This window comes from Gossypium hirsutum, chromosome A08 (genome assembly GCF_007990345.1).
Source record: "Gossypium hirsutum isolate 1008001.06 chromosome A08, Gossypium_hirsutum_v2.1, whole genome shotgun sequence".
NCBI lineage: Eukaryota > Viridiplantae > Streptophyta > Magnoliopsida > Malvales > Malvaceae > Gossypium > Gossypium hirsutum.
The window spans coordinates 116,734,935-116,761,440 of NC_053431.1; the positions used below are offsets into that span (position 1 = coordinate 116,734,935).

The window sequence follows — 26,506 nt, forward strand, 5'->3', positions numbered from 1 at the left end:
AGCTAGTAAAACAAATCTTTCGCACTTTATGCGATTTAGTCCTTTTTCGAAATTAAGCAAGAAATCGCTAAAATTAGTTCACCAAAATTTTCAAACATTCATATAACCATGCTATAACATAAAATGATATTAAAATAATTTCTTTGACTTCGGATTAGTGGTTCCGAAATCACCATTCCGACTAGGACCAAAATCGGGTTGTTACACAATGGCTTATATAAAAACTTTTGAATAGTTTGGTGATTTAAATGAAAACTTTCAGATAGTTCAATGACTATTTTGTAACTTTTTAAAGTTGAGTGACCAAAAAGTAAACTTATTAATAGTTTAGTTACCTTGGATGTAATTTACCTTTTTTTCTTAAAATGAAAAATAAAAAGACTTAACTCACAAATTCGTACCTAAACTATATCATTTTTCTCATTTTGGTACCTAAACCTTTTTTGGTTGCAAATGGTACCTAAATTACTCCTTTTTTTTTAATGTTGGTACCTCAATTAGTCAAACCGCTAGTCAAATTGTTAAGTCTATTTTAACAAAAAGTTTAACCCACAAATTGGTAAAAAAAAAAAACTATGCTTTTTTCTCAAGTTGGCACATCAATTAGTCAAACTTCTAGTTAAATTGTGAAGTCTATTTAAAAAAAGGTTCAACTCACAAATTGGTACAAAACTATACTTTTTTTTCCTTTTTTTGTACCTAAACAAATTTTTGGTCATAAGTGGTACCTAAACTATATTTTCACAAGTTGGTACATCTTTTAGTTTAATCGTTAATTAAACCATTAAATCTATTTAAAAAAAGATAACCAATTAAAAATTGATAAGTGGCAAAAAATAAAAAAAAAGTTTTATTTTCTCTTATATATATATTCTTTTATTTTTTATTGATCGATGGTCAAACTAATTGGCCACCAGTTCCCAGTTTGATTAATTTGTTCAGTTCAATCAATAAATTGGTTAAAATTTCAATAAATAAATATTTTAAAAAATAACGAAAATCGGTTAAATTGATTTTTTTAGCTTGGTTGAATCAATTTGTATCAATTTGCAAATCAATCGGTTCAAACTGTAACAGCCTAAATTTCAGTGGTGTCGGGAACAATGATTCGAGATCACTAAATTTGACGAGTAAGTTTGAAATTTAGTAAATTAATATTTATGAGTCATGTGTGAATTTAGAAATATTTATGAATTAGAGAATTATGTGAATTAAAAGAATTTGTTTGGTCAAATAGGTCAAACATGAGGTATCGAGACCTCGAATCTACAAACTGAGTTATAAATAATTTTAGAAATATTTATGGAGTGTTATTGAGTTAGTATTAAAGTTTCTTCATAAAATTTTAATGTTTTGATAGTTAATTAATTAAAAGGGACTAAATTGTAAATGGTACAAAAAATTGTTAAAGTGATTAAATACTTAAGTGTCTACTAAGAAAGGATTAAAGGAGCAAACAACCACATATGGGATTGCTGAAACGGTGGGAGCAGAAAAATATCAAGGAAATAGGTGAAATAAGGGTAAAATGGGAAATAAAATAAAGATTAATAAGATAAAATTTGGACTAAAAAGAAATCTAGACATTTCTTCATCGTTCTCCAACCAAAACAGCCATAGAAGAGTTCTTCTAAACTCATTTTTCATATTCTTGCTACAAGTAAGTTCAATTCTTGATTATTTCTTATAATTTTTGTGATTTTGATACTTTTACAACTAGGTCCAATTATTGAATTCATTAGTTTTTAATTTTATGGATACAATTTAAAGTTACCATGATTGAGTGTTGAAATTTTATGATGAATTATCATGGATTTAAAGCTCTAATTTCATTATATGATGATTTTATTCAATTATTTTGATAGAAAAATGATTTTAGGATCTAGTTGTGAAAAAGTTATGGATTAGGGTTTGATGTTTAAATTGTGAATGTTAAATAGCTTAAAATGATTAGATAAGTGTTATTTGAGGAGAAATTAGTTCAAATGAAGTGCTAATTGAGTAGGGATTAAATTGTAAAAATTATAAATTTTGGGTAAAAGTGTAATTTCAAAAATTGAAGGGCATAAAATGTTAAGTGAATTAGAATTTAAATGAATTCTAATGAATGGAAAATTATATACTATAGATCGAGAGTCCGAAGATAAACGTGGAAACGAGAAAATTTTTGATTAGTCCTTGAATTTCCATAACTTCTACGGAATTGCCAGGTAAGTTCATATGGCTGAATGTTTATATTCAAATGTAAATTTTGTGAATAATACAATATTTATATTTGTATTTTTGCTATTGAATTATAATAATTGTAATAATGTAAAAATCGAATTGAAAGTTCGAATTAAGGAAAACGCAGGATTGAGTACGTTCATTCAGTGATCAGTGATGAATTGACGGATAAGACCATGTTTAAACCATGACAAAGTGTGAAATGTGAGATCATAGCGGAGCTATGGCACTATGAAAGTGAACGTAAGACCATGATTGAATCATGGCAGTTATATATGTGTGCAAGTGTAAGACTATAGCTAAGCTGTGACAATGTGATAAAGTGTGTGATCATAGCAAAACCATGGTAAAATGTGTGCAAAACCAAAGTCGAATGTGGCATCAAGTTAATAACGTACTCAATTCCGTAAGACGTTCCCTAATTTGACAAATAATGGTAAGTGTTATTTGAAATTAAGTGTTGAGATTTAGTTAGTTATTTATATTGAGCTCAATTCAATGAATTCATCATTTGAAATTGTGTATGACAGGAAACTTTAGTGAAAAAATTATTATTGAATTGTTATTGTAATTCGGTAAGATTTATGTTTTGAGCCTATGAGCTTACAAAGCTTTCATAAGCTTACTTCTGTGTGCTAATATTCTGTGTAGATTGACGTGAGTTTAGAGGACTGGATCAACACATTGGAACACACTATCCAGATTTTACCTGTAGATTTTATAGTACAACTTTTGGTTTATATGGTATGTATATGATTGACTGAAAAGAAAGTGATATTGTAATATGGTCTTGAATGGCTCATACACATATATGTTAGTATATATGTATATGTTAAATAGAATTTAAAAGTAGTTAATGAATGAGATTATATAGTAAGTTTATGCAAACGAGTTGTGTTATAAAACATAGGTCTAAAGCTTGTATTAAAACTTGTGTTGGCTGCTTGATTGGTGTATTTTGGTATGTGAAAGTATCATATGCAGGTTGATAGTGTAATGGTGAGAAAAGTGGTCTTAAAATGACCTATTTTCGTCCACACTGCCTGGCATATGGGTATATGTTTTGGCCGTGTGTCCCCTACACCTTAAAAAAATGAAAAAAAGAATGCTCAGAATTGAGCACACGGGCAGAGACACGGGCTTGTGTCTCAGTCGTTGGATGACATGGCCTTGGTGTAACACCCTTAACCCGTATCCATCACCGGAACAGGGTTACAGGATGTTACCGAAGTTTACAAAATAACTACACATAATTCCACAATTTTCTTATGTTCATAACAAAACTGTCCACCTTAGTCATAATCATTAAATTATTTATATCTTGAGCTACAAAACTCCAAATTGAGAACCACTAATTTTTCCTGAAACTAGACTCACAAATCTTCTTACCATAAAATTTTTAGAATTTTTGGTCTGGCCAATAAGTACAGTTTATTCTTTAAATTCACCTATGTTTCACTGTCCAAAAGTCCTGACCCCTCTTCAATAAAAATTAATTATCTCTTAGTACGAGATTAGAATAATGTTCTCGTTTATTTCTTTTGAAAATAGACCCGTTAAGTATTCTAATAATATAAATTATAACACATAATTATTTTTTTACATTTTTTAATGATTTTCTCAAATTAGAACAAGGGATTTCAAAATCATTCTGACTCTATCTTACACAAATTCAAATATCTCCTAATATGAAATTCTTTTGCTTACACTATTTCCTTTATAAGAAACTAGACTCGATAATATTTAAATTCATATTTTATTCAACCTCTAAATTAATTTCCAAAATTTTTGGTGATTTTTCAAAATTAGACTATAGCTATTATGTACGACTATTTTAGTGCAAAATATTAATGACTAAGTTTATAACACATTTATTTCCTTTCACTACAATATTTCCCATCACTCCCTTTTATTTTCCTTCACTATCATATTATGAACATAATTCCTCATGTAAGAAAACTCTACTTTAACGTCATAAAAACCTATTACCCAAACTTACCAAAGTAACCACATTCACAATATCATATATCCTTAATTAATATACCATATGACACATCAATATGCATATTTTCCTTACCATACTTATACTATTTCATCCATGTGTGTATGAGAACCATTTATAACCTTATGAACTCATATGTTTATATATATATCATTGCTAGCCATACCAATGGCTAACTTCCAAACGTTGTGTAACATTTATTATTTCACTAATTTAGCTATACATGCTGTTTTCAAAATAAGTAAACCATTATACCAAAATTGACAGGATGATAGTGTGATGAAGTATTCGACCCGTCTTCCACTGCTTCCGAGCTTTCAAGCACTATAAGACAAGGAAAATAAAACCTAATAAGCATATTTATGCTTAGTAAGTTCATATAACATGAATTAAACTTACCAATCATATTTAACATTTAAATCATATAAAAGCATAATTTCCATTCATTTTGGCTATTTGCCTATTCATAAACATTTCAATCAAACATGTTAGTAACAAACGTACCAATAGGCATAGATGAGCTCATCATGCTATTTTCTCATTCCATCTCATATTTCTCATGTCTTGTTTTACTATCTCATCCGTTGAATCATTGGAATTATCGTGGATTTTTTAGTAGTATACACAAAGTGTACATTTCCATATTTCATCAATTCATATCCAAAATTTAGCCCTTAGGATGTTAAATCATCAAGCACTCTCTCGAGTTACATATCAAGTAACCGTAGCGAATCAGGATTACCATTTTAGGGAAAATCTTATCCACCTTAAGTTACCATAGTGAATCAGGAACAAATCTTATCCACTTTAAATATTTATAGTGAATCAGGAATAAATCCTATTCACCTTAATTTCTTTTAGTGAATCAAGAATAAATCCTATTCACTTTTAATTCTTGAGAAGGCTTTTGTCAGATTTTCCATCCAAGCTCAATCCATTTCTACAACACATGCAGAAATTCATTTATTTCGGGAAATCTCCATTTATCCATCAGTCACCAACAATCAAACGGAATTTCACCCATTTATTATTATTTTTCAAACATGTATCATTTCTTTCATTTCACATCTATATAATTCATATATTCAATTTCATACATCATATACAATACAATACAACATTTAAATTTACATATTTACATACTCATTCAAGTTATACGAACTTACCTCGATAGCAACTTGTAATCAAAATTTTTTTAATTCGGTATCTTTTTTTTTCCACGATCACTTTTCTTTTTCAATCTTTCTGAGTCAATTTGAATTTGAACTTCAAAAACCCTAATTTCCTTTTCTTTTCTTTTCTTTCTGTTTCGTATCTCTATTCTGTTATTCTTTCTCTTTTGTTTCATATATATAAAATAGTATAATATAATAATATAATAATATACTTTATAATTAATTACTATTATATATATACACGTTTTAAACTAAAAAAAATCTAAGATTTTTCATACTTAAACCGCCTCAACATTTTAAAAAATAGTATAATTTCCTTTTTAGTTCCTATAGTTTTTCTTGAATCTATAATTAAACTTTTACCTCTATTGCAATTTAATCCTTTTACCTAATTATTTTTAATTCAAGCAAATTCATTTAACAAAAACCTAATTAACTATACAACTGACTTCGTAAATATTTATTAAAAATATTTAAGAATTCGATTTACCGGAACAGAGTCCCGAAAATACATTTTTTAATCAATTAACTACAAAATCAATAAAATTTTCTTATCAAAAGTTTCATGCAACCTTCCTACCATAATATAGACCATGCCATAATTTTAAAATAAAATTTTCTTTTTAGCTTGGATTTGTGGTCACGAAACCACTGTTCCGATTTCACTGAAAGTAGGCTATTACACTTGGACACGGGGGTGTTACATAGCCGTGTGAAAACTGCACCTAAATTATAAAAATTAAAACAACCACATGGCCTAGCACACAGGCGTGTGACTTGGCCGTATAACCTAAATTTCTTCATACCCAATAAGTTAGAGAGTTACACGGGCGTGTGAGGCCACACGGCATGATCACACGGGCGTGTGTGTACTGTACATAAGGAAAATTTTGTAAATTCGCGAAAAATCCTTAGTGTTTCCGATTTAGTCCCGAATCATTTCTACTGTTCATATTGGGCCTCGAAGGTCCATTAAATGGACTATATAATTATTGTCGAAAGTGAATAGTATTTTTGGCTTGATTTATCTATAAACTCCGATAATACTCCATAACCCTATTCTGACGATGGATACGGAACAGGGGTGTTACACAAGTCCTATATCCAGACCAGTACCTTGATTGGTTCTTGATCAATCCGGTCTAGTTCTAAAAAAATCTAGTTTTGATCTATCAAATAATTTTTTTAATCCTGCTAGTTAGAGCAATTAGGTGGTGAAGTTCGAAAACAAAATTAATTGCTAGTGTATTGATCTCATGAGGGAAAATTTTGAGCATTATTGATATTGCTAGACATTATAAAGAAAGAAGAATGTAACACCCCTAACCCGTATCCGCTGCCAGAACAGGGTTTCAGAGCATTACTACCATTTGCAGATCACTTAAAAAAATTAAAATACTTACCGATTCAATGCATCATATAAAATAAATATATTACCATTCAGTCAACAGTTTGGCACTTGTATAAGCATCAAACAACAACATTGTTAGTATACATATCTCATATAAATTCAACATTGATATATCTATTTTCTTGACATGTCGCACTTGAGTTTAATAATAGTCTCAATTACATAATTTCCTTGTATCAACATATCAAAGATAATCATATATGTACATGTCATCAAACATATCATGCTCTTACCGTTTCTTCACAAGCATATATCATTCATTTCATTATATCAATATTTTATGCTTCATCATTTCCATATATTTTATGTATATTTATTCTGGTAATAGCTTATATCAAACTTAACATAAATTATATTCCATGTACTTATACTTATTTCGTTTATCCATTTTCATAATTATTTCATACAACGTTTTTGTACATATATTTCCATATGACCAGTTCTTGTAAACATTTCACACAACCATTTCATATAACCATTCGTCATCTGATACATTTTACCTGAATATCAATTGTTCAACAGATGTTATAGCGTCTCCCATCCACGGTCTTATTTATCTTTGACGTGATGCCATAGTGTCTTTCAACTATGGTTTTACTCATTTTCTGTCATGTTGCCATGGTATCTTTCAACCATGGTCTTATTCTTTTCATGTCACGTTGCCATGGTATCTTTCAACCATGGTCTTACACATCTCATATCAGGTTGCCATGGTATCTTTCAACCATGGTCTTCCACATTTCATATCAGAGAGCACACTCCCGCGAACCTCATCCTTACAGTGGGATTACCAGTCCAGGCTAAATCCCCTGTAATATAAACTCATAGAGTATTGTCGGGATTACCAATCCAGGCTAAATCCCCTGCAACGACAATTACTCTAATGAGCTTGGATCTGAATTACCAGTCCAGGCTAAATTCAGACCCTAATTCAGATTACCCGTCCGGGCTAAATCCGTTTTACACATATTCTTCGGGAGGGCTATATCAGGATAGGATCACCCGTTCGGGCTAGATCCTTTTTACCGTCAATTCTTTTTCAGAGATCCATCGAATTTTCTTTTCATTCAACCGGGATTTCTTCTCCTTTTATCAAATTTATCAATGTTTCATAAATTTTCATACAATGAACATTCAAATCATATTCACATAAATAACATACAATCTCAAGCATTTAAGAATATAATTCAAGTTACACGAACTTACCTCATTGCTTGTTTGTGTTTATAATTTCATTAATCTGATATCTTTTCTTTTCCACGATCAAGTCTCATATTTGAGTCGTCCGGATCTTTATAAATAAATTTGATCATCATTTTCATTCATTTCATATTCTAATGCATTTAATTAATGCTCTAGACAAAATTACCATTTTGCCCCTAAACTTTTAATTAATGACGATTTCATCCTTAAGGTTAGGAAAATAAAATTCTTACAATTTAATCCTTATTTCCAGCTATTATTCTCATATATATTGATAACAATCCATGAATTCTATAAAATATCAGAATTTTTTTCATAATTTCCACACTTTTCAATTTAATCCCTAAAACATGTTTTCCCCCGATCTTGAACTAAATTAATAATTTCATTAAATTTTGTAATTTAAATAATAAAATAATCCATTTCATGCAATTTGGTCATTTCTGACATGTTTACAAAATTACCCATAAAGTTTTACTTTTATTCAATTTAGTCCCTGGGCCTAAAATATGCAAATTAGCCATGCTAGATGAATATTCATACATATTTTTCCTCCTCCGCCTCTCCATTCCACATCCTTAATGTAGATAACACACTTGTAAGTAACATTATCCATAATTTTTATTATTTACTTTTATGAATATTCAAGCTGTCTATCTGCATCATAGTCACTAAATTATTTATATCTGGATCTATAGAACTCCAAATTAATATCCGATAATTTTCCCTGAATCTAGACTCATATATATTCTTACCATACAAATTTCAGAATTTTTGGTTTAGCCAATAAGTACAGTTTATTTTTTAAAGTTACCCCTGTTCTGCTGTCTGACAGTTCTGACCCCTCTTCACCAAAAATTAATTATCTCCTCATACAGGATTCAAATGATGTTATTGTTTGTTTCTATTAAAAATATACTCATTCAGGATTTTATAAATATAAATTTAAGCCCCTAATTATTTTAATTCAATTTTTTATGATTTTTAAAAGTCAGAACAGGGGAACCCGAAATCATTCTGACCTTGTCTCACAAAATTCATCATATCTAAAAATTTACAAATCCATTGCTTACACTATTTCTTCTATGAGAAACTATAATCAATAAGATTTAATTCCATATTTTTTTCATCTTCTAATTCGATTTCTAATATTTATGGTGATTTTTCAAAATTAGTCTACTGCTGCTGTCCAAACTGTTTTTGTGCAAGCTATTAATTACCATGTTATAACACCCTTATTTTCTTTTTCTACACCATTTCTCATCACTTTCTCTTATTTTCTCTTCACTAACATATCAAAAACATAGGACCTTATGTAAGAAAACTCTAATATAACATTATTTCCATGCTTTGTCAATAATAACAAACTTAAAAACATATTGAAATCTTGATGTACTTACCTTTTCTTATTGACTTCAATCTTTAACTTGATTTTTCTCTCTCCTCCAGCTTCGATTTCTTGAATCCAACTTGATATTCTAACTCCCCATGCTCTCCTTAACATTTTTGTCTCTTGGTAGCTATGAAAATTCATTTGATTTTTGGGTGAAAATGGTGAATTTTTGGTAAAAGGACCAAATTGTAAAGAAAGTAAAACTTTCTTTCTTCCTCTCTTTCTCTCACGTTAGTGCATGGGAAAATATGGATGAGAATTTCTCATCTTTATTTCTTTATATACTAATAAAATAATAATAAAATATCTTATTAAAGTATTAATAAAATAATATTTATCTAATTAAATAATTATAAAATATCAAAATATCTCTAGCATCATTATTACTTTCTAGATTTCTCTCTCTTCCAATTGACCATTTTGCCCTTCATTATCTTTTAAAATTCCATCCTTGAGTCATCATTTAATTTGGTAAAATTGCAATTTAGTCCCTCATAGTTCTTCATCTTTTCAATTTGGTCCTAATTCGTCCATTTTCCTTAGTTTCTAGATCATTCCACTCTTAAATTATTTACACTATTGGTCCTTCAATTTTTTCATATTTACACTTTAACCCCTCAAATTATGAATATTTACTCTTGTGCAACAAAACTTTTCTCACTTTTACAATTTAGTCCTTTCTTGAATTAATATATCATAATATACTTCTCAATATTGACATAACTCAAAATTTCCCTTTTTGTCACTTTATTTCCTTATTTTACTATATCAAGGATAATATCTTACTGTAAAAATTTTCAGGGTATTACAAAGGAAGAAAAAAATAAAGAAAAAAAAATAAAGAGAGGGATAATATAAAATAAAATAAATTAAGAAAAATTTCTTTTAAGTTTATATGACATGAAGATTTATTATTGGCTGGAATTTTTTAAACAGATATAATATTTTTGTATAAAATGGACAACACAAAATTTTAGCTACCACTTGTGACAAAAAAAATAGGTTAGGTACCAACTTGAAAAAATGTATAATTTAAGGGGTTAAGATCTTTTTAAATAGATTTAATAGTTTAACTAATGATCGAGCTATTGTAGAGTAAATCGAGGACTAGGTCGGATTAGGTCGAGGCTCAGTTCCAAAAAAAAAATCAAGTTCAAGTTTGTTTCGGGCAACTTAGCCTTCCTAAAAAGCCCGCTTCATTATTAAAAAAATATTTTAATTGATATTTTATATATTTTTATAATCAATTTTAAGTAATAAAAATATTTTTATTATTCAAATTGAATTCGAGTCAAGCGGACCCAAAATGCAAAAATCTTTGTCTAAGCCCAGTCTAAGCCGGGTCAAGCGGGCTACCCAACACTTGGATAGGTCTAGACTAACGAAAGTACCAACTTGGAAAAAGAAATTTAAATATCACTTGAGTTTAGGTACCAAAATGAAAAAGATGATATTATTAGATACTAATTTATAAATTAAGCCAAATAAAAAAATATCAACAGACGTCGAAGAAAAGGATAGAACCAGAAGCACGCGTTCTATGCTTTACAATTTGTGTCTGCCAGCTCTTTCTTGCACACCTGTCCGTTTCTGATTGCACTGTCCTCCAACATCCAGCACTCCACTATGTCACCGTCACAACATGCCCGCCCCTCTTCCTCAAATTATTATTTTCTTTTGGAATTAGCATTTATCCATATTTTAAAGAACAAAAATTGTAATAGTTAACCTTTTTATATTATAAATGTATTTCAGATTATTATATAAATTTTATACAATTTAAAATTTTGTTTAAATAAAATTGTTAGCCTATATTCTTCATATTTTTATATTTTATTTGTATTTTGCAATAAATTAATTAACTAAATATAGATAAAATTTCAATCTAAATAAAATATAGTCACTCGGTTATAAAAAATTTATTTGAGGCTTAAAAGTAAAAAAAATTAATTTTAACACCCATGTTATATAATTTAGTTATTTTGGTCATTCTCGTTAAAATCATAAATGGCAAGCTGAAGTAATAGTTAAAAAAGTTGATAAAATAATATATTTAACCCTCAACTTTTACATATTATATTAATTTAATCATAATTCTTAAAAAATAACCTTCAAAATTTATAAATGTTCTCAATTTAATTCAAATTCTAAAAAATACAAAGAAATATATAAAAACACATAAATATTTTCAAAAAATATAATAATAAATTTAAATATAATTAAAAATATTTTTAATTTAATATCAAATACAAATAATTATATTAATATTAAAAGGCCCGCCACCGTCACTATCAACCAACCGACATCTCTCAACTCGCTGAGTAAGCTTCTGATAACGGACTTGGCTCGAGTCTTCAGGGACCTTGGAAGAGACTAATTGGTTCGGGTCATCATCCTGTCTGGGTTAGGATGGGCTTTCTATTTAGGACGGTAAGGGACGATTTTATTATTATTATTATTTAATATTAATAAAATTATTTTTATTTAATATTAATATTAATATTAATATTAATATAAAATTTAAATTTATTATTATATCTTTCAAAAATATTTATATATTTTTATATATATTTTAATTTTTTTAAAATTGACTAAATTAAAAATATTAGTAAATTTTGAGAGTTAATTTTTCTAAAATTATGATTAAATTAATATAATATGTCAAAGTTGAAAGCTAAATATAGTTAAGCTTTTTAACTATCATGTCAACTTGCTGTACGTGACTTTAACGAAAATGATCAAAATGATCAAACTATATAATGTGAGTGTTTAAATTGTAAATATTTTATTTTAAGTGTCTAAAATAAAAAAATTAATAATTAGATAACTATTTATGTAATTTACCGAACTGAACCAAGAGCGAGTCAATTCCGTGTTGAGTGTTGACACTTTACAATCCCAAGTCTCAACTCGGTTGAAAACTCAGTTACACAAGTCATCACTTGTTTCGCAACGTGTCACCTTTAGAACCTTTATGAGACGACGTTGTCGCTCTAATGGCAGATCGTAAATTAATTATAATACCTTACGAAAGCATAAAACTCCCAATCTGATGAAGGAAAAGGAGCATAAATAAACGTTTGGGTTTTCTTTAAAATTAATCAAAAACCAAAAATTGAAACGCTTCTGTTTTCCTTTTTCCGTTTAGTTTTGCTTGCTTCGCTTAGTTATCCTCTTCTTTGCTTCTGACATTTTTCCTACACTCAGGAACCAAATAGGAAATTAGGGTTCTTGTTCTGAAATTCAATGACTTTTTATGATGGTAATAGTGACGGTGAGGGAGGAGAGGTGGTGCCAGAGCTGAAGGTAAGAGTTGAGGGTGACGATGATGGTGTTAATGGAAAAAGGGTAACTTTGAGACAGCGATTATTGGAAGAATGTGAAGCAGAAGAGAGGTATTTGTTGGTAAAGGAGCCTGCTTTTTCTTGTGTACAGAGAAGGTCTATTTGGTTTTGGGTAAAGTTGGGAGTTTCATTTACATTTATAGGGTTATTGGCTGCTGTTTTCTTCAGATGGGTTGGCCCCTTTTTAATGGACAAGGTCTGTTCTCTCCCCCCCTCCCCCGATCTTTTTATACATGCAATTCATATTAATTTGTTTTCATATTGATTTTGAGTTTCTTCTGAGCCATGTATATTGTTTCTTTTGATTTTAGCTTATTTTGGGATTTTTAAATCTTTTTTATCGAAGGTTTTTTTTTTGCTCAATTTGCTAATTGAAATCTCTTTGATTGTGAGTGCTGCTACGGGGTTAATGATGGTTCACGGTTGTACATTTTTTGGTTGTGATATGTTCTGTGATTTATACATATTGTCTAATAAATGTTAATGTTTTCTACCAGTATAATTTTGGAGATTATTGCTGCTTTGTTCTTAAAATAGACTGAAGCTTTCTCCTTGCTGCACTTGATGTTATTATTAAACTAAGCACACTGTTTAGTCAGAATGGGCAGATGACTAGGCTTTTATCTTTTAAGTTAGAAATTTTCATCACCTCCATGATGATTATAGGCAGGAGCTTGTCTTATTATGTGTCTCAGTTGTGTAATACAACCTGACATATATTGAATGTCCACTTAGGTTTGATATTTTTTGAGGTGCAGGCTGTTTAGTGTTCACTCAAAACTGTTGATTTTAGTGATAGTTTGTATTAATTTTGCTTTTAAAACTCATAATTTCCTTCCAAAGACTAGTGGAGATTGTCCATTTTATATCGTGACATGATGAATGCAGGAGCTAAGGCCTATAATCAATTGGGAGATGACAACCTTTAGTACTCCAATGCTGGCAGTTCTAGTCTTTGCCTCTGTGGCATTATTCCCTACAATACTTCTACCATCTACACCATCAATCTGGGTGGCAGGGATGACTTTTGGTTATGGTTTTGGATTTCTACTAATCATATCAGCAGCTGCTGTGGGTGTATCACTTCCATTCTTTATTGGCTCTCTTTTCCTCCACAGAATTCAAGTACGTACCTCGTCTTAAGCTTTTATTGTGCCAATGTTGTGATCTGCAATAACTTTGAACATTTTCTATCTTTATGCAGGGCTGGTTAGAAAAATATCCTAAGAAAGCAGCCATTCTAAGAGCAGCTGGTGAAGGAAATTGGTTTCATCAGTTTAAAGCTGTAACATTAATTAGAATCTCTCCATTCCCATATATCATATATAACTATTGTGCGGTGGCAACACATGTTAAATATGGTCCTTACATCTTGGGATCTTTGATAGGAATGGTGCCTGAAATTTTTGTTGCAATATACACGTAAGATATCTCTCTCCATCCCCCCCTTTGCTTTCTATATGCATATAACTTACACGTTTGTTATTGCAGTGGTATCCTCATACAGACATTGGCAGATGCTTCACAAGAACAACACACCTTATCGGCTCCACAAATTTTGTTAAATGTTGGCGGTTTCCTTTTAACAGTGGTTACAACAATTGTTTTCACAGTTTATGCTAAAAGGCAACTAAAAGTGTTGCAGGGAGAAGAATTGCTATTACAGTGAGATGCGTTATAGGGGTTGATGAAATTTTATTTATTGAGCAATCCACGGATGGAAATGTGACACAAAATTGGTTCTTTGTAACATTGTGAAGGAAGTGACAGGGGAAAACCAAAACCAAGACAAAAATTATAACATCTTACTGTCTTCCATTTATTTAAAGAGTTTATTCTTTGGTGTCTCTCTCACACACACGCCTACTCATAATTGAGATTTGTATATGAATGAAGCTGCTAAAGTCAATATTATTTGACATTCTGTACATCATTCAATGTCATTTTGTTGTTGACTTGTTGAGTTGAATATGATATTCTGCACTGTAGAATCCTTTGTTTTGGTAGCAGAATGGTGGTATTGTCCTCCATTATTTTTTTGTGTTGGGTTTCACATGAATATGCTTTTTCTTTTTCTATATTTAGCCTTGGGCCAAATATAGAAATCTATACTAATATATATGAAAGGTCCAAAGTGATTTTGCCATGACACGTCCTTTTTTTTTTTTGCCATTTTAAATTTCAGCATCGGTCTCTGTTTCTACATTTTAGAATAATTTCGGTATTGTAGTTTTATAATGTTATTAATTAATACTAATGTTAACATTTATTAATTCAAATAGTTAATGTTAACATTATTAAAATATTATGTGATTACCCTAAAGGATCTTACATACGGTTTGAAATGTAAATTAATGAATGATATCATACAATTTAGAGAAAAAAAGTAGCAAAAAGTAGCAAACACAATGAAGGATTAATTTTTATCAATATAACAAAGGTTTTAGCCACAATAATAAAATCATCCTTAAAATTACTTAGAAAACTACTATTACATACATAATTAAAACTAAAAAAAGTGTTAAAAGAGTAGATATTTTCTAAAATTGAAGACTCGTTAAACAATGGAAAAACAAACAAAAACACATAAAATTTAAAGACAACACATGTCTAAACCGACACGTGAAATCATTTATTATTCTAAAATACACTTAAAATAAAAAAAGATTAAAAAGTTGACGAAAAGTCACCAACTTTTCAAGAAGAACTACTGGTAGTAGTGGAGTTTTAGGGAATGACAAGCACCATCATTTATCCATCACAAATTTGTGAAAATAATAAAAATTCTCATAAAATAGATCTGCAAACTAAAAAAAGAGAAAACATGTGTAGTGAATAAAAAAATGAAATAAAAGGTTGATGGAAGAGGAAAAAGGCAGGCGATAACCAGTTTGAAGGTTGGCACCGCTACTGAGCAAAGCTAATTTATATATTTCAATTTGATATAAATTGGCCTCTCTATTTTTATAATATTATTAGTTAATTTAAATAATTAATAGTGTTAATCATTTCAATTAAAATGTCGATGTCAATTTTTACTAAAAATATTATTTAACAAAAAATAGATGTTTTCAGGAAAAAATTATGTCAACATTTTCAACGTTATTTTCTTTTTATATAATATTTATTCATAAAATTATCAAGTAAATTTTTTTTTAATTTTAAATTGTCATTTAACTTGAAAATAAAAATAAAAATTCAATATTGAAGATTTGAATACAGAGTGAAATACAACTGAAGCATTAAAGTAGAAGCACATCTGTCTATCAAGTAGGTGTATCAGAAAAGCAAGTGAAAGTTACAAATTAAGAATGGGAACGGGTTTGGTCTACATAATTGCCCTTTGAGACTGCAATATAATACAGTAGTGCAGGTGTTTGGTATCTTGTCTTTTAATACAATCCACTGCCATACTGTGAATAGTTAATGAAATATGCAAATACTTTTAGACAGCCTAATGATGATTAGAGAAAAACTTGGTTATAAACAACTAGAAGAGATAAAAAAAATTGTCTTTAACCACCTAGGAGTTCCCCATGAAATACATTAAACATATTGCTATTATCTTTTTGAATATCCTTTTATTACTTTTTTGGAACATTAATTCTGTGACACACATTATTGTGTTTGGGAAGAACCACAATGATTATCATGTTCAGAAATCCAACATTATTGTGTTGCAGATAGGAAAAACCCGTACTGTTTCATAAACCTTCTATCAAGAGAGAACCCTTTAGATTGTTAACCCTAATGGCTGTTCTGTACTCAGTACTAATAAAAGTCCGTAGCCTATCAATTTGTTGTTGGGTTGTTTACAAACCTAAGTGACATGTGTTGAAAGAATCCTTTATGTTAAAGCATCTTTTCTTCAAATCAATCTGGTCAAAGTTGAGTGTTTTATATGTCAACTTAGACGAGAAAATGGGTGGTGTTTGGTGTAACGGTTTTATTCAAATTTCACAATTTTATTCGGATTAAAAAATAATAGGTATAATGTCAAATTTAATCCTCAATTTTTATAGTTTTTGTCAATTTGGCTTTTTATTTAGCTAATTTTGGTTTTCAAAAAAAGAATCAAATTTATTTTTATAATGAAAGTATTGACTAAAATATCGATTTTTTAACAATGTCAGCGTAGCAACTCGTGTGACAATCTATATGTACTTTATGCAGACATAACAATATTTATCTTATATGCTATATCAATGAATAATTTAAAATTTATGGAAGTAATTAAAAAAAATAAAAAATTAAAAATGAAGCAAACATGGATTGCAAGGTAATTATTAATATTTTAATCCGTATTTCTATTAATAATAATAATAATTCAACATTTTTCAAGAGATTGACTGTCAAATATGAATATTTTTAAAAAAATTAAACGTTAAAATTAGCTAAAAAAATTAAATTAAAAAATATATAAATATTAAAAATTAAATTTGATATTATGTAAAATCTGTGTAGTAGGCATTAAACAATTCAATAGTGCCGTAGCATCTGGGTTGGCATATTTAAGAGTGTATGCACTTATGGTTGAAGTGTTGAGTGACGTTGATAGGGCCAGATGGGCATGAAAATGATAAGTATATCGAGTAGGCTGTGATACACCATTGTTGGGGATCCTCTCAAAATGAAAATGAGAAACAGCCAAAGTTTGGTTTTAGAATGTTTTTAAGGTCTATGCTAGTAAGTTTTTCGTATAAGTTAAGCTAACTAGCACTAAATAATTCAATTCAACTGTTAATGGATTGTGTTTAGAGACTTGTAGTTTAATTGGCTTCTGTTCCTGTAGTTTTCTTGACCAGTGATGGATTCTTCTCAGTTTTCTAACCTAAACCTTGTACTCAGTCAAATGCAACAACGGCAATTTAAACGTTAATTAAATTAGAAGTTACTTGATTTTCTTTCTTATAAAATTTCTACTTATTAAGGAAAAATTAAGGGAAATGGAAATACATTGATATTTTATCTAAACAAAGAAATTTCCATGTAATAAAAAGCCTAACTCGGTCAACAAAAGACCAAAAATTAACCCAAAAAGACCCACCACCATTTCTGCTTAAAACTTCCTTCTCTTTTGGGTTTTGCTTGTTTTTATTTTTCCTCCTTTTTTTAGACATATTTTATTCATTTGCCAATAATTTGGTGGTGATGAAAAGCATTTGTAGCATGGGTTGGTGAGGGAGAATAAATGCTTGTACTTCACAGACATACCTAAGGCCCTGCCCTTCCATGGTGGCGAGTAATGTAAACTAAATACCATATTGGGGTTTTCTAGTTTTTTTTTTCTGGGTTAAAACTTGCAATAAAAAAGAGTTGAGCATTGAGATTGAAAGAATTGCACATGCACGTGGTTCGGCTTCTCATAGATATAAATATTTACATATTGGTATTTGAATTTGCTCACCTGTTTTACTTTCCTGCCAAGGCATCTTCATATTTGTTCTCATTTGTCAGCATCTTCATTGCTTTTTTTTTTCTCCCATGCTTTATTCTTTCTAGTTTCTACACCTGGAAAAGCTAAAACACTTTGAGATTTTTAGCTCAAACCCAGAAGGAAAGTGTGGGTTAAAGGGGGTGGCTCTGTTGTTTTTGTTGAGCAAGTGTATGCGAAAAATATTACAACTTGTTGAGTTTATCTGAGTGGAGGAAGTGAAAAATGTTGGTGTTTAACCATGATCCTGATGTTTTTTCTTTGATTCTCAAGATTTTTACACGTGCAAAACAACAAGCTTTGAATCTAATTCAATAATGCCAGAAGGGGTAGACTCAATTTGCTTTATTCCTACTGAGTTTCGAGCATGAGAAGGATCCATCAATTCAGTGTTTCCCAGGCTTTGCTCTTTCTGATTCTTGCTTCATGTGAAATGAGAATTCTCACTGTTTCTTTAGCAGCAACAGAGAAGGAAATTTTGCTCCAATTTAGAGGGAACATCACTGATGATCCTTACAACAGCTTGAATTCTTGGGTCCCAAATGGTTACCCTTGTGTAAATTTCAGCGGCGTGTTTTGCAATCCAAAGGGATTTGTGGACAAGATTGTTTTGTGGAACACCAACCTTAGTGGACAACTACCAGCTGCCTTGTCAGGTTTAAGCTCTATAAGAGTCTTGACATTGTTTGGTAACAGGTTTTCAGGTAATATCCCACAAGAGTATTCACTGTTGCAGACATTATGGAAGATCAATGTGAGCTCAAATGCATTATCAGATTCCATACCAGACTTCATTGGTGATTTACCTAACATTAGATTTCTTGATTTTTCTAACAATGGCTATTCTGGAGAGATCCCTTCTGCTTTGTTTAAGAACTGTTACAAAACCAAGTACGTTTCTGTTTCTCATAACAGTCTCTCGGGTTCCATTCCAGGGACTATTGTGAAATGCAGTAAGCTTGAAGGGTTTGATTTCTCATTCAATAATCTTATTGGTGAATTGCCTTCTGGAATTTGTGATATCTCAGTGTTGAAGTATGCATCTGTTGGTAGCAATGCATTAAGTGGCAATGTGCTCCAAGAGATGTCAAAATGCCAAAGCCTGTCATATTTGGACCTTAGCAGAAACTCTTTCACAGGGTTGGCACCATTTAGGGTTATTGAGTTTAAGAATATCACTTATTTCAATGTTTCACATAACAGGTTCTTTGGTGAGATCCCTTCGATTGGAAGCTGCAGTGAGACAATGCAATTTATTGATGCTTCATGGAATAGTTTGGATGGGGAGATCCCAACAAGCATTTCCAATTGTAAAAGCCTTAAAGTTTTGGACTTGGGGTTCAACAGGCTCAATGGGACCATACCAGTTAATATTGCAGATTTAGGGAGGCTTTTGGCAATTAGCTTGGCTAATAATTCACTAAACGGGACCATACCAGCAGGATTTGGTAGCATTGAGTTGCTTCAAGTCTTGGATTTGCACAATCTCAACCTTGCTGGCGGTATTCCTGCATATGTAAGCAATTGCAGGTTTCTTCGTCAACTGTGAGTATAAACACTACCTTGATGCTTCTAGCTTTTCATTAGCATTGCTTCGAATTAATTGTTAGAAACTTATACTATGTTGCTGTAGGGATGTTTCTGGAAATGCTCTAGAGGGACATATTCCTGATACCATTTACAACATGACACATCTAGAAATCCTTGACTTGCATGGCAACCAGTTGAATGGAAGTATCCCATCTAGTTTGGGGAACTTGTCAAAACTCCAATTTCTTGATCTCTCACTGAATTCATTTTCTGGGTCAATCCCCTTTTCGCTTGCGCATCTGAATATGATAACACATTTTAATCTTTCCTACAACAATCTCTCCGGTATCATTCCTACTATCCAAACCATCCAGTCCTTTGGTCCATCAGCATTTTCTAACAACCCTGGTCTCTGTGGTTTACCTTTGACATCCTGCTCACTAAGTGGCAGGGTTCCCACATCTGGTAGAACCAGGGTCCTTAGTACTTCCGCAATTGTTGCCATTGTTGCTGCTGCTGTGATCCTCACAGGGGTTTGTGTGGTAACCATCTTGAACACCAGGGCAAGTAGGAGTAAAAAGGAAGAATCAACAATGGTTGTTGAGAGCACACCACCAGGTTCATCAGACTCGAATGTTATAATCGGGAAGTTGGTCCTCTTTAGCAAAATCTTACCGTCTAAATACGAAGATTGGGAAGCTGGCTCGAAAGCTTTGCTTGACAAGGATAGTCTAGTGGGTGGTGGTTCGATTGGAACTGTCTACAGAACTAGCTTTGAAGGTGGGATCTCAATTGCAGTGAAGAAACTTGAGACTCTGGGAAGAATTAGAAACCAAGATGAATTTGAACAAGAAATTGGACGCCTAGGTAACATCAAGCATCCCAACTTGGTTGCTCTTCAAGGTTATTACTGGTCGTCATCGATACAGTTGATTCTATCGGAATTTATTCCAAATGGAAATCTCTATGATAATCTTCATGGACTAAATTACCCAGATACTAGTACAGGTGTTGGTAATACTGAACTAACTTGGTCTAGGAGGTTCCATGTTGCCCTTGGAACTGCAAGAGCACTTTCTTACCTTCACCATGATTGTAGACCTCCAATTTTCCATCTCAACATCAAATCAAGTAACATACTCTTAGATGAGGAGTACAAGGCCAAATTATCTGATTATGGGTTAGGAAAATTGCTTCCAATTTTGGATAACTATGGTTTAACTAAATTCCATAATGCCGTAGGATATGTTGCACCGGAGTTGGCACAAAGTTTGCGAGTTAGTGAGAAATGTGATGTGTACAGCTTCGGAGTAATTCTTTTAGAACTGGTAACTGGGAGGAAACCAGTAGAGAGTCCAACTGCAAATGAAGTGGTGATATTGTGTGAATATGTTAGAGGATTGTTGGAGAGGGGTTCTGCTTCGGATTGCTTCGATAGAAGATTGTGGGGTTTTGCGGATAACGAATTAATACAGGTTATGAAGCTGGGTTTGATTTGTACATCGGAGATTCCTTCAAGAAGACCTAGCATGTCTGAAGTAGTTCAGGTTCTGGAATTCATCAGATCTGGAATAGAATCATAGTGATCATTCTTTTGTATTCATTTTGAGCTTACCATCGTTGATTTGTTTCCTGTTTGTAATTTTATGCAATAAAAGTATTGATTTATGTGTATCTTTGATTGTATCATAGAAAAGAGAATATATCAAAAAAAAAAAGGGAATCTGGGGAGTTGTCCAAAACCATAGAATAAGTCAACAGCATTACAACTATTCAATTTACAGGCTTCAAAACTTTCTGAATCCGTTCCATAACTACAGGGATATCTTTTTCTGTCAATGTAGCAAAACAGAAGCGGAACCATCCAGGTTCAATACAATGGCAACAAGATCCTGGAGTTACATTGACCTTGCCTATATTCAACAACTTATCCCACAGCTCCACTTCTCCTTTCTCACTGTAAGAGCTGATAAATCCGCTCATATCAGCCCAACAGTAGAAACCCCCACTGCTTTTTATGGACTTTATGCCCATTTTTTCCAACCCTGCCACAAGCTGCACATACATCCTTTGAAGCCTCTCCCTGTTTGTGGTAATGAATGTTCGAACAAATTTTGTATCAGATAGCATGGAGATGAGCAAACATTGGGTTGGAGCTGAGGTGGCTGAGAACCTCGATAACTTTCTAGCAGCGGCCAGAACATCCTCATTAAAAGTGTAGATAACACCAACCCGGAAACCTGGAAGAGAGAGATCTTTTGACAAACCGTATACTATATGGACTCTTTTCCTGTCAGTATCTTCCTGGTCGACGATTTCTGCCATGCTCACGAATTCTTCGTTTCCATGAGTAGAACCAGCCAGTATTTCATTGGAGATGATATGGATGTTCTTCTCTCTGGCAAAGTCTAGCAGGCTGTAAAGTGTTTCCCGGTTTAGAAGATTGCCAACCGGATTTGATGGGTTTGATATTATAACCCCACGCACTTTCAGCCCGCGTTTCTTTGCTTGGTTGAATGATCTATCGAGAGCAGCTATACTTAAATGGAAGTTCTCAGCACTTCGGCAAGGAACATGTATTATTTCAACCCCAGTTCGCCATTTTACATCCCTGTCAAAACTGCATATTCGATCAAAACTTCAGTTTACTCGACAGATACCTGGTTACCGGAATGAAAACTGAGGAGAAAAAATACCCGGGGTAATATGGTGTTGGAACAAGAAATGCATTTCCAGTATCTGCCAAGCAGAAACTAAGAATCTCAATCGCAGGGGTAGCACCAGCAGTCAGCACCATCTGTGAAGGATTGAAGGAAACAGCATTCTCCATGACTTGAGACATGAATCCTGCCACAGCCTTAAAAAAGTAATAACAAGTCAAAACACAAATGCTTGGAAGAAGACTGTTTATAAACAAAAAAAAAAAAATTCCGGAAGGAATCATTAGATGAAAAAGAGTTTCCAAGGGTAGATTGAGAATTGAATCTATATCAAACAGCTTAATTCTTGAAGTTATGCTAGTTAAAAGGTTTTCTTTTTCCCAACATATTTTATCACCTGAAAATTTTATATACACCTGCAGAAATTGTGCACAAGTAGTAAAGCAGATGAGTCACACATTATGATCACAAGCTTATGTTTAATTTTCATCATATCATACATTGCAGGTGATCAAATGCTTCATACATAAATTGTGGGAAAAGGAAGAGCACTTTTTTTAAGAGGTGAACTCAACTGGAAATTACAATTATCTGAGTGTATGGACAAGCTTTAGTGAATGGTTCTTGTATCTACCAACATATTTATCACTGAATAAGAATTAAGAGCCAATGAAGGTAGATTTATTGTGTTTTTTCTATTTATCCCCTGTTTTAAGTACCTATGTTGCTTTGACTCCTCATAAAGTACTCATGTCTGATACTCGTATCTAACACAGATATAGGGGTATGACCTCCAAAGACCCTCCAAATATATAGAAAAACTTAGAAAAATCTGACCATACCCGTGCTATATCTGTATTCAACAATCAAACGCAAGTTGAGTACCATAGCATTATTATCAGAGACCATGAACCATTGACCATGGTCAATAGAAACACGCAAGCAGCCCCGAGCACCCAGAGTAATCTTATTATTGCTCGTCCAATCTGAGTCTCCTAACAGTTAAATCCTAACAAGACATCTTGAAGTGACCTAAAACTGAATACTATTACTTAACCTCACTAGCATCATATGAAGCATTTGATGTTTGAACGAAACTTCAAATAACAGGGGGAAAAGATAATAAGAGAATTTAACCGATAAAACTGACAGTGATAGCATTGAAACAAATACTAAACAATAGATGAGTAGAAAAAGTATTATGACAATGTTTACCACTTTGAACTCCATCAATCCATCGAAAGGCTGGTAAGGTGCAATACCGCTAACGCTCAGCTCTTTTCCATTTCCCAATATGGCTTCTCTCGCATTCTCAGCTAGCCAGTCCTTGACCAAATCCAGGGACAGCTAGGAACCAAAAGAAAAATCAATCAAGATTCAAGAACTCAAGTACTGAACCATGAAGCATGTTAGACCATTTACAAGAAAGGTAAAAGAAACTAAAAGAACCCACCTTGTTTTCTGCTAAACCCAGTTGGATGACCCCATTCGGATTATCCAATTCATCGTAAGGATCTTCTTTGACCCGCTTCAACCCCATATAATATGGTGAATCCCCACCCTTCACAATCCCACTAACACGAGCCGAAATCGAGACAGGCCCACTATTTCTGGGCGATAGCAAAGCCCGAGACAGACTACGTGTCAAACCAGGAAGCTCAGTCAGGTGCTCGGACGACGGCGAACGGGTCGTTGGGTTTTGACTCGTGGAATTGGATTCGTTCTTGTCATCCGGGTCAGCACGGTTTCGCTTCAAATAGAATTGTAGAAAGTAAAAGAGCGCGCAAGGGATAATGGAGCCTAAAACTAAACCCCCCCTTCCTTGAACAACGCCTTGTAGAGGAACTATCACTCTCATGGCGGTTCCTCCTCCCCCTCCGGTCTTTTCCTTTTCGGGTTCGGGGCTCCGAGTCCGATAATATCGGGTTTGCGTCATTGTAGTGAACTCATGGCCACATAACCCAAAAATAAAACAAAAAAAGGATTGGAAAAATATGGGTATTCCTGCGTTTTCCGATTGACGTTTAATGGATGAATACAAAACAAAAGCTTTGTGGTCTCTTTTATTTTTTATGGGAGGGAAATTGATATTAAAAAAGTGGGATAAAGATAAATTGTGAGCCGTTCCTTGCTAGAAAGGTGGGATTTTTAATTTTGGAATTTAGATATTGGGATTTAGCAGTTGAGATCTTTTGGAGGTATAAAAACCTGGGGAGTTTACTGAAATGGCCTTGCTCCATGTTTGGTTTGGTCTGGATGTTGAAACTTTGGTCTTCTCTTCAATAATTTTCAGATGTTGGGGGGACAACTTTGGTTTGTCCTTTTCGGTGAAACCTTTTGGATTCCCTCCATTTTCCGCTGTCAAAATAACCCAACTGCTTTCCTACAAATCTACCCTGTGAGCTTAATATTTTCACACTATTTTTATTTGTATAATAATAAATTTGGTCCTCAAAATTTTTACATTGGTCAATGTAGTTCTAATTTAACAAATTTATCCTATAACATTTGTATAAATATTGGACTTTATAGAACTAAAGCTAAAATGATAAAATATGTAAATATTGAAGGCTAAATTTATTATTATATCAATCAAAATTATGTAAAATTGATGAAAGACATTAACCTGTTGTTAATTGTCCTTAGTTGCTCATTTAATTGAGAGGGAATAAATTATTTCAATTTTTTTTAAAAAAAATCAATTTATTCAATTTCAAAATTAGAAAATTCTTTTTTACGGATATTATTTACCAAAATTAAAGTTAGATGTTTAATGTAATTTGAAATTTGGTGGAGGAAATGAGCAGTTAATGGGTGAAGGTTATGGAGATGCACATGTTATTGAATATTCTAAGACTGAAGTTATTGGATCTACCATTACTTGCAAGTTGAATAAAGTTTATTATAGTGTTAGGATCTAATCTTCCGCTATGATAGCCATATGATTTAATGAAACAGATGTCCTTAAACTATCCAACTCATGACTTTACCCCAATGTGACACCAATAAGATAGTATCAATTTCCTTCAACTTTTCCAATGATTTTTCTCTGAAAAATTCACATTATCTCATATGAAGTCAATTTTAAATCTTGACTATGACAAATAATCCCTTAAATATCATATATATCAATTAAATTTTAAATTCAAATTTTATTTGATATATTTGGAGTGGAGCTAAAATTATAAAATAAATAATTATTTGATATATAGATGATCTGTGAGGTTAAGAAGATATCACATCTTTTTAATAATTAATTGAAAAATAAACAAAAAAAAGGAGATATATGAAGATTTTTTAACTTTATTTATAAAATTAAAAAATTTCGTGTATGAAATAATAGTCTATTTTAAATTATCATTGATTTTTTTTTTGTTTCGATTAGTTTTAGATTGTAATGAACTAGAATTGGTTTTAAAGTAAAATGAGGAAAGACAATATTTTATGTGGAATAAAACATTGGACTAATCGAAGCTGGTTGGAATCTCCAAAGAAAACAAGAGTAGAAGAGATAGAATGAGGCAATAATTGGGCCTCAAAAATCCCCCCCCCCTTCCAGTTGAAGACAAACACCCTCATTTTGTCCCTACTATTTCTCCACGCCACAACCACAAGCTACAATAGCAATTTTACAGGGGCAAGTCACCTGCTGATATTCTTGTGTAATGAAATTTCACATATATTAATTACCATTTACCCAAAAGGAAGTAGAAGTAGAAGGGGAGGAATTGGATGATGGATGGGGACGTGTGAGGCTTGCGTTGAATGGAGACTTGATAGCGAGCGTCATTGGAAAAAGATTGCAAAGAGCCAGCCATTAATTTAGATTGGAGGTCTGAAACAACTTGGGGCTACTCTATTTTTTCAGACAGTGATGGGCCTGGATAAGCTTATATGACCTGGAACTCAATTTCTTTTCGCAATTAACTGAAAACCTATCACTCCAAATATAAGCAAGCATCTGTCTAGAATTTGACTCCTGATTCATTGTTGATAATTAATATTTTTATTACCATCAAATTTAGTTTTAAATATCTTAATATATTTTAGATGATGAAATTAGTTTTGGGCCGCATCAACCCTTCCACTATATCATACTATATTTTTCATTTTAATAAATTTTCAGGG

At 31.9% G+C, this 26,506-nt stretch overlaps 3 protein-coding genes across 3 annotated transcripts; 2 read left to right on the forward strand and 1 right to left on the reverse strand.

The window, feature by feature from the left end:
* The first annotated feature begins 12,412 nt into the window (after window positions 1-12,412).
* Window positions 12,413-14,682, forward strand: LOC107926991 (transmembrane protein 64). Its single transcript, XM_016857946.2, has 4 exons — window positions 12,413-12,950; window positions 13,643-13,879; window positions 13,959-14,176; window positions 14,246-14,682. The coding sequence occupies exons 1-4, from the start codon at window positions 12,657-12,659 to the stop codon at window positions 14,421-14,423; spliced, it is 927 nt and encodes a 308-aa protein (XP_016713435.1). The 5' UTR covers window positions 12,413-12,656; the 3' UTR covers window positions 14,424-14,682.
* Window positions 14,683-17,777: 3,095 nt separating this feature from the next.
* LOC107926987 (probable LRR receptor-like serine/threonine-protein kinase At1g12460) lies at window positions 17,778-21,423 on the forward strand. Its single transcript, XM_016857943.2, has 2 exons — window positions 17,778-19,733; window positions 19,822-21,423. Exons 1-2 carry the CDS (start codon window positions 18,556-18,558, stop codon window positions 21,299-21,301), a joined length of 2,658 nt encoding a protein of 885 aa, XP_016713432.1. The 5' UTR covers window positions 17,778-18,555; the 3' UTR covers window positions 21,302-21,423.
* Window positions 21,424-21,450: 27 nt separating this feature from the next.
* On the reverse strand, window positions 21,451-24,752 carry LOC107926988 (probable aminotransferase ACS10). The gene is made up of 4 exons (XM_016857944.2): window positions 23,832-24,752; window positions 23,594-23,725; window positions 22,415-22,575; window positions 21,451-22,338 (listed from the first exon to the last, which is right to left on the reverse strand). The coding sequence occupies exons 1-4, from the start codon at window positions 24,312-24,314 to the stop codon at window positions 21,492-21,494; spliced, it is 1,623 nt and encodes a 540-aa protein (XP_016713433.2). The 5' UTR covers window positions 24,315-24,752; the 3' UTR covers window positions 21,451-21,491.
* Between the last annotated feature and the right edge of the window lie 1,754 nt (window positions 24,753-26,506).

What these genes read in the sequence shown, in the direction of transcription:
- LOC107926988 (XM_016857944.2), bottom strand. Translation starts at nt 24,314, where the DNA reads ATGACGCAAACCCGATATTATCGGACTCGGAGCCCCGAACCCGAAAAG. An exon ending in TGGGTTTAGCAGAAAACAAG is followed by an intron (nt 23,726 to 23,831) that starts GTGGGTTCTTTT and finishes TTTGGTTCCTAG; the next exon opens with CTGTCCCTGGATTTGGTCAA. An exon ending in GATTGATGGAGTTCAAAGTG is followed by an intron (nt 22,576 to 23,593) that starts GTAAACATTGTC and finishes TACTTTTTTAAG; the next exon opens with GCTGTGGCAGGATTCATGTC.
- LOC107926991 (XM_016857946.2), top strand. Translation starts at nt 12,657, where the DNA reads ATGACTTTTTATGATGGTAATAGTGACGGTGAGGGAGGAGAGGTGGTG. An exon ending in GCCCCTTTTTAATGGACAAG is followed by an intron (nt 12,951 to 13,642) that starts GTCTGTTCTCTC and finishes TGATGAATGCAG; the next exon opens with GAGCTAAGGCCTATAATCAA. An exon ending in ATTTTTGTTGCAATATACAC is followed by an intron (nt 14,177 to 14,245) that starts GTAAGATATCTC and finishes TTGTTATTGCAG; the next exon opens with TGGTATCCTCATACAGACAT.
- LOC107926987 (XM_016857943.2), top strand. Translation starts at nt 18,556, where the DNA reads ATGAGAAGGATCCATCAATTCAGTGTTTCCCAGGCTTTGCTCTTTCTG. An exon ending in TGCAGGTTTCTTCGTCAACT is followed by an intron (nt 19,734 to 19,821) that starts GTGAGTATAAAC and finishes ATGTTGCTGTAG; the next exon opens with GGATGTTTCTGGAAATGCTC.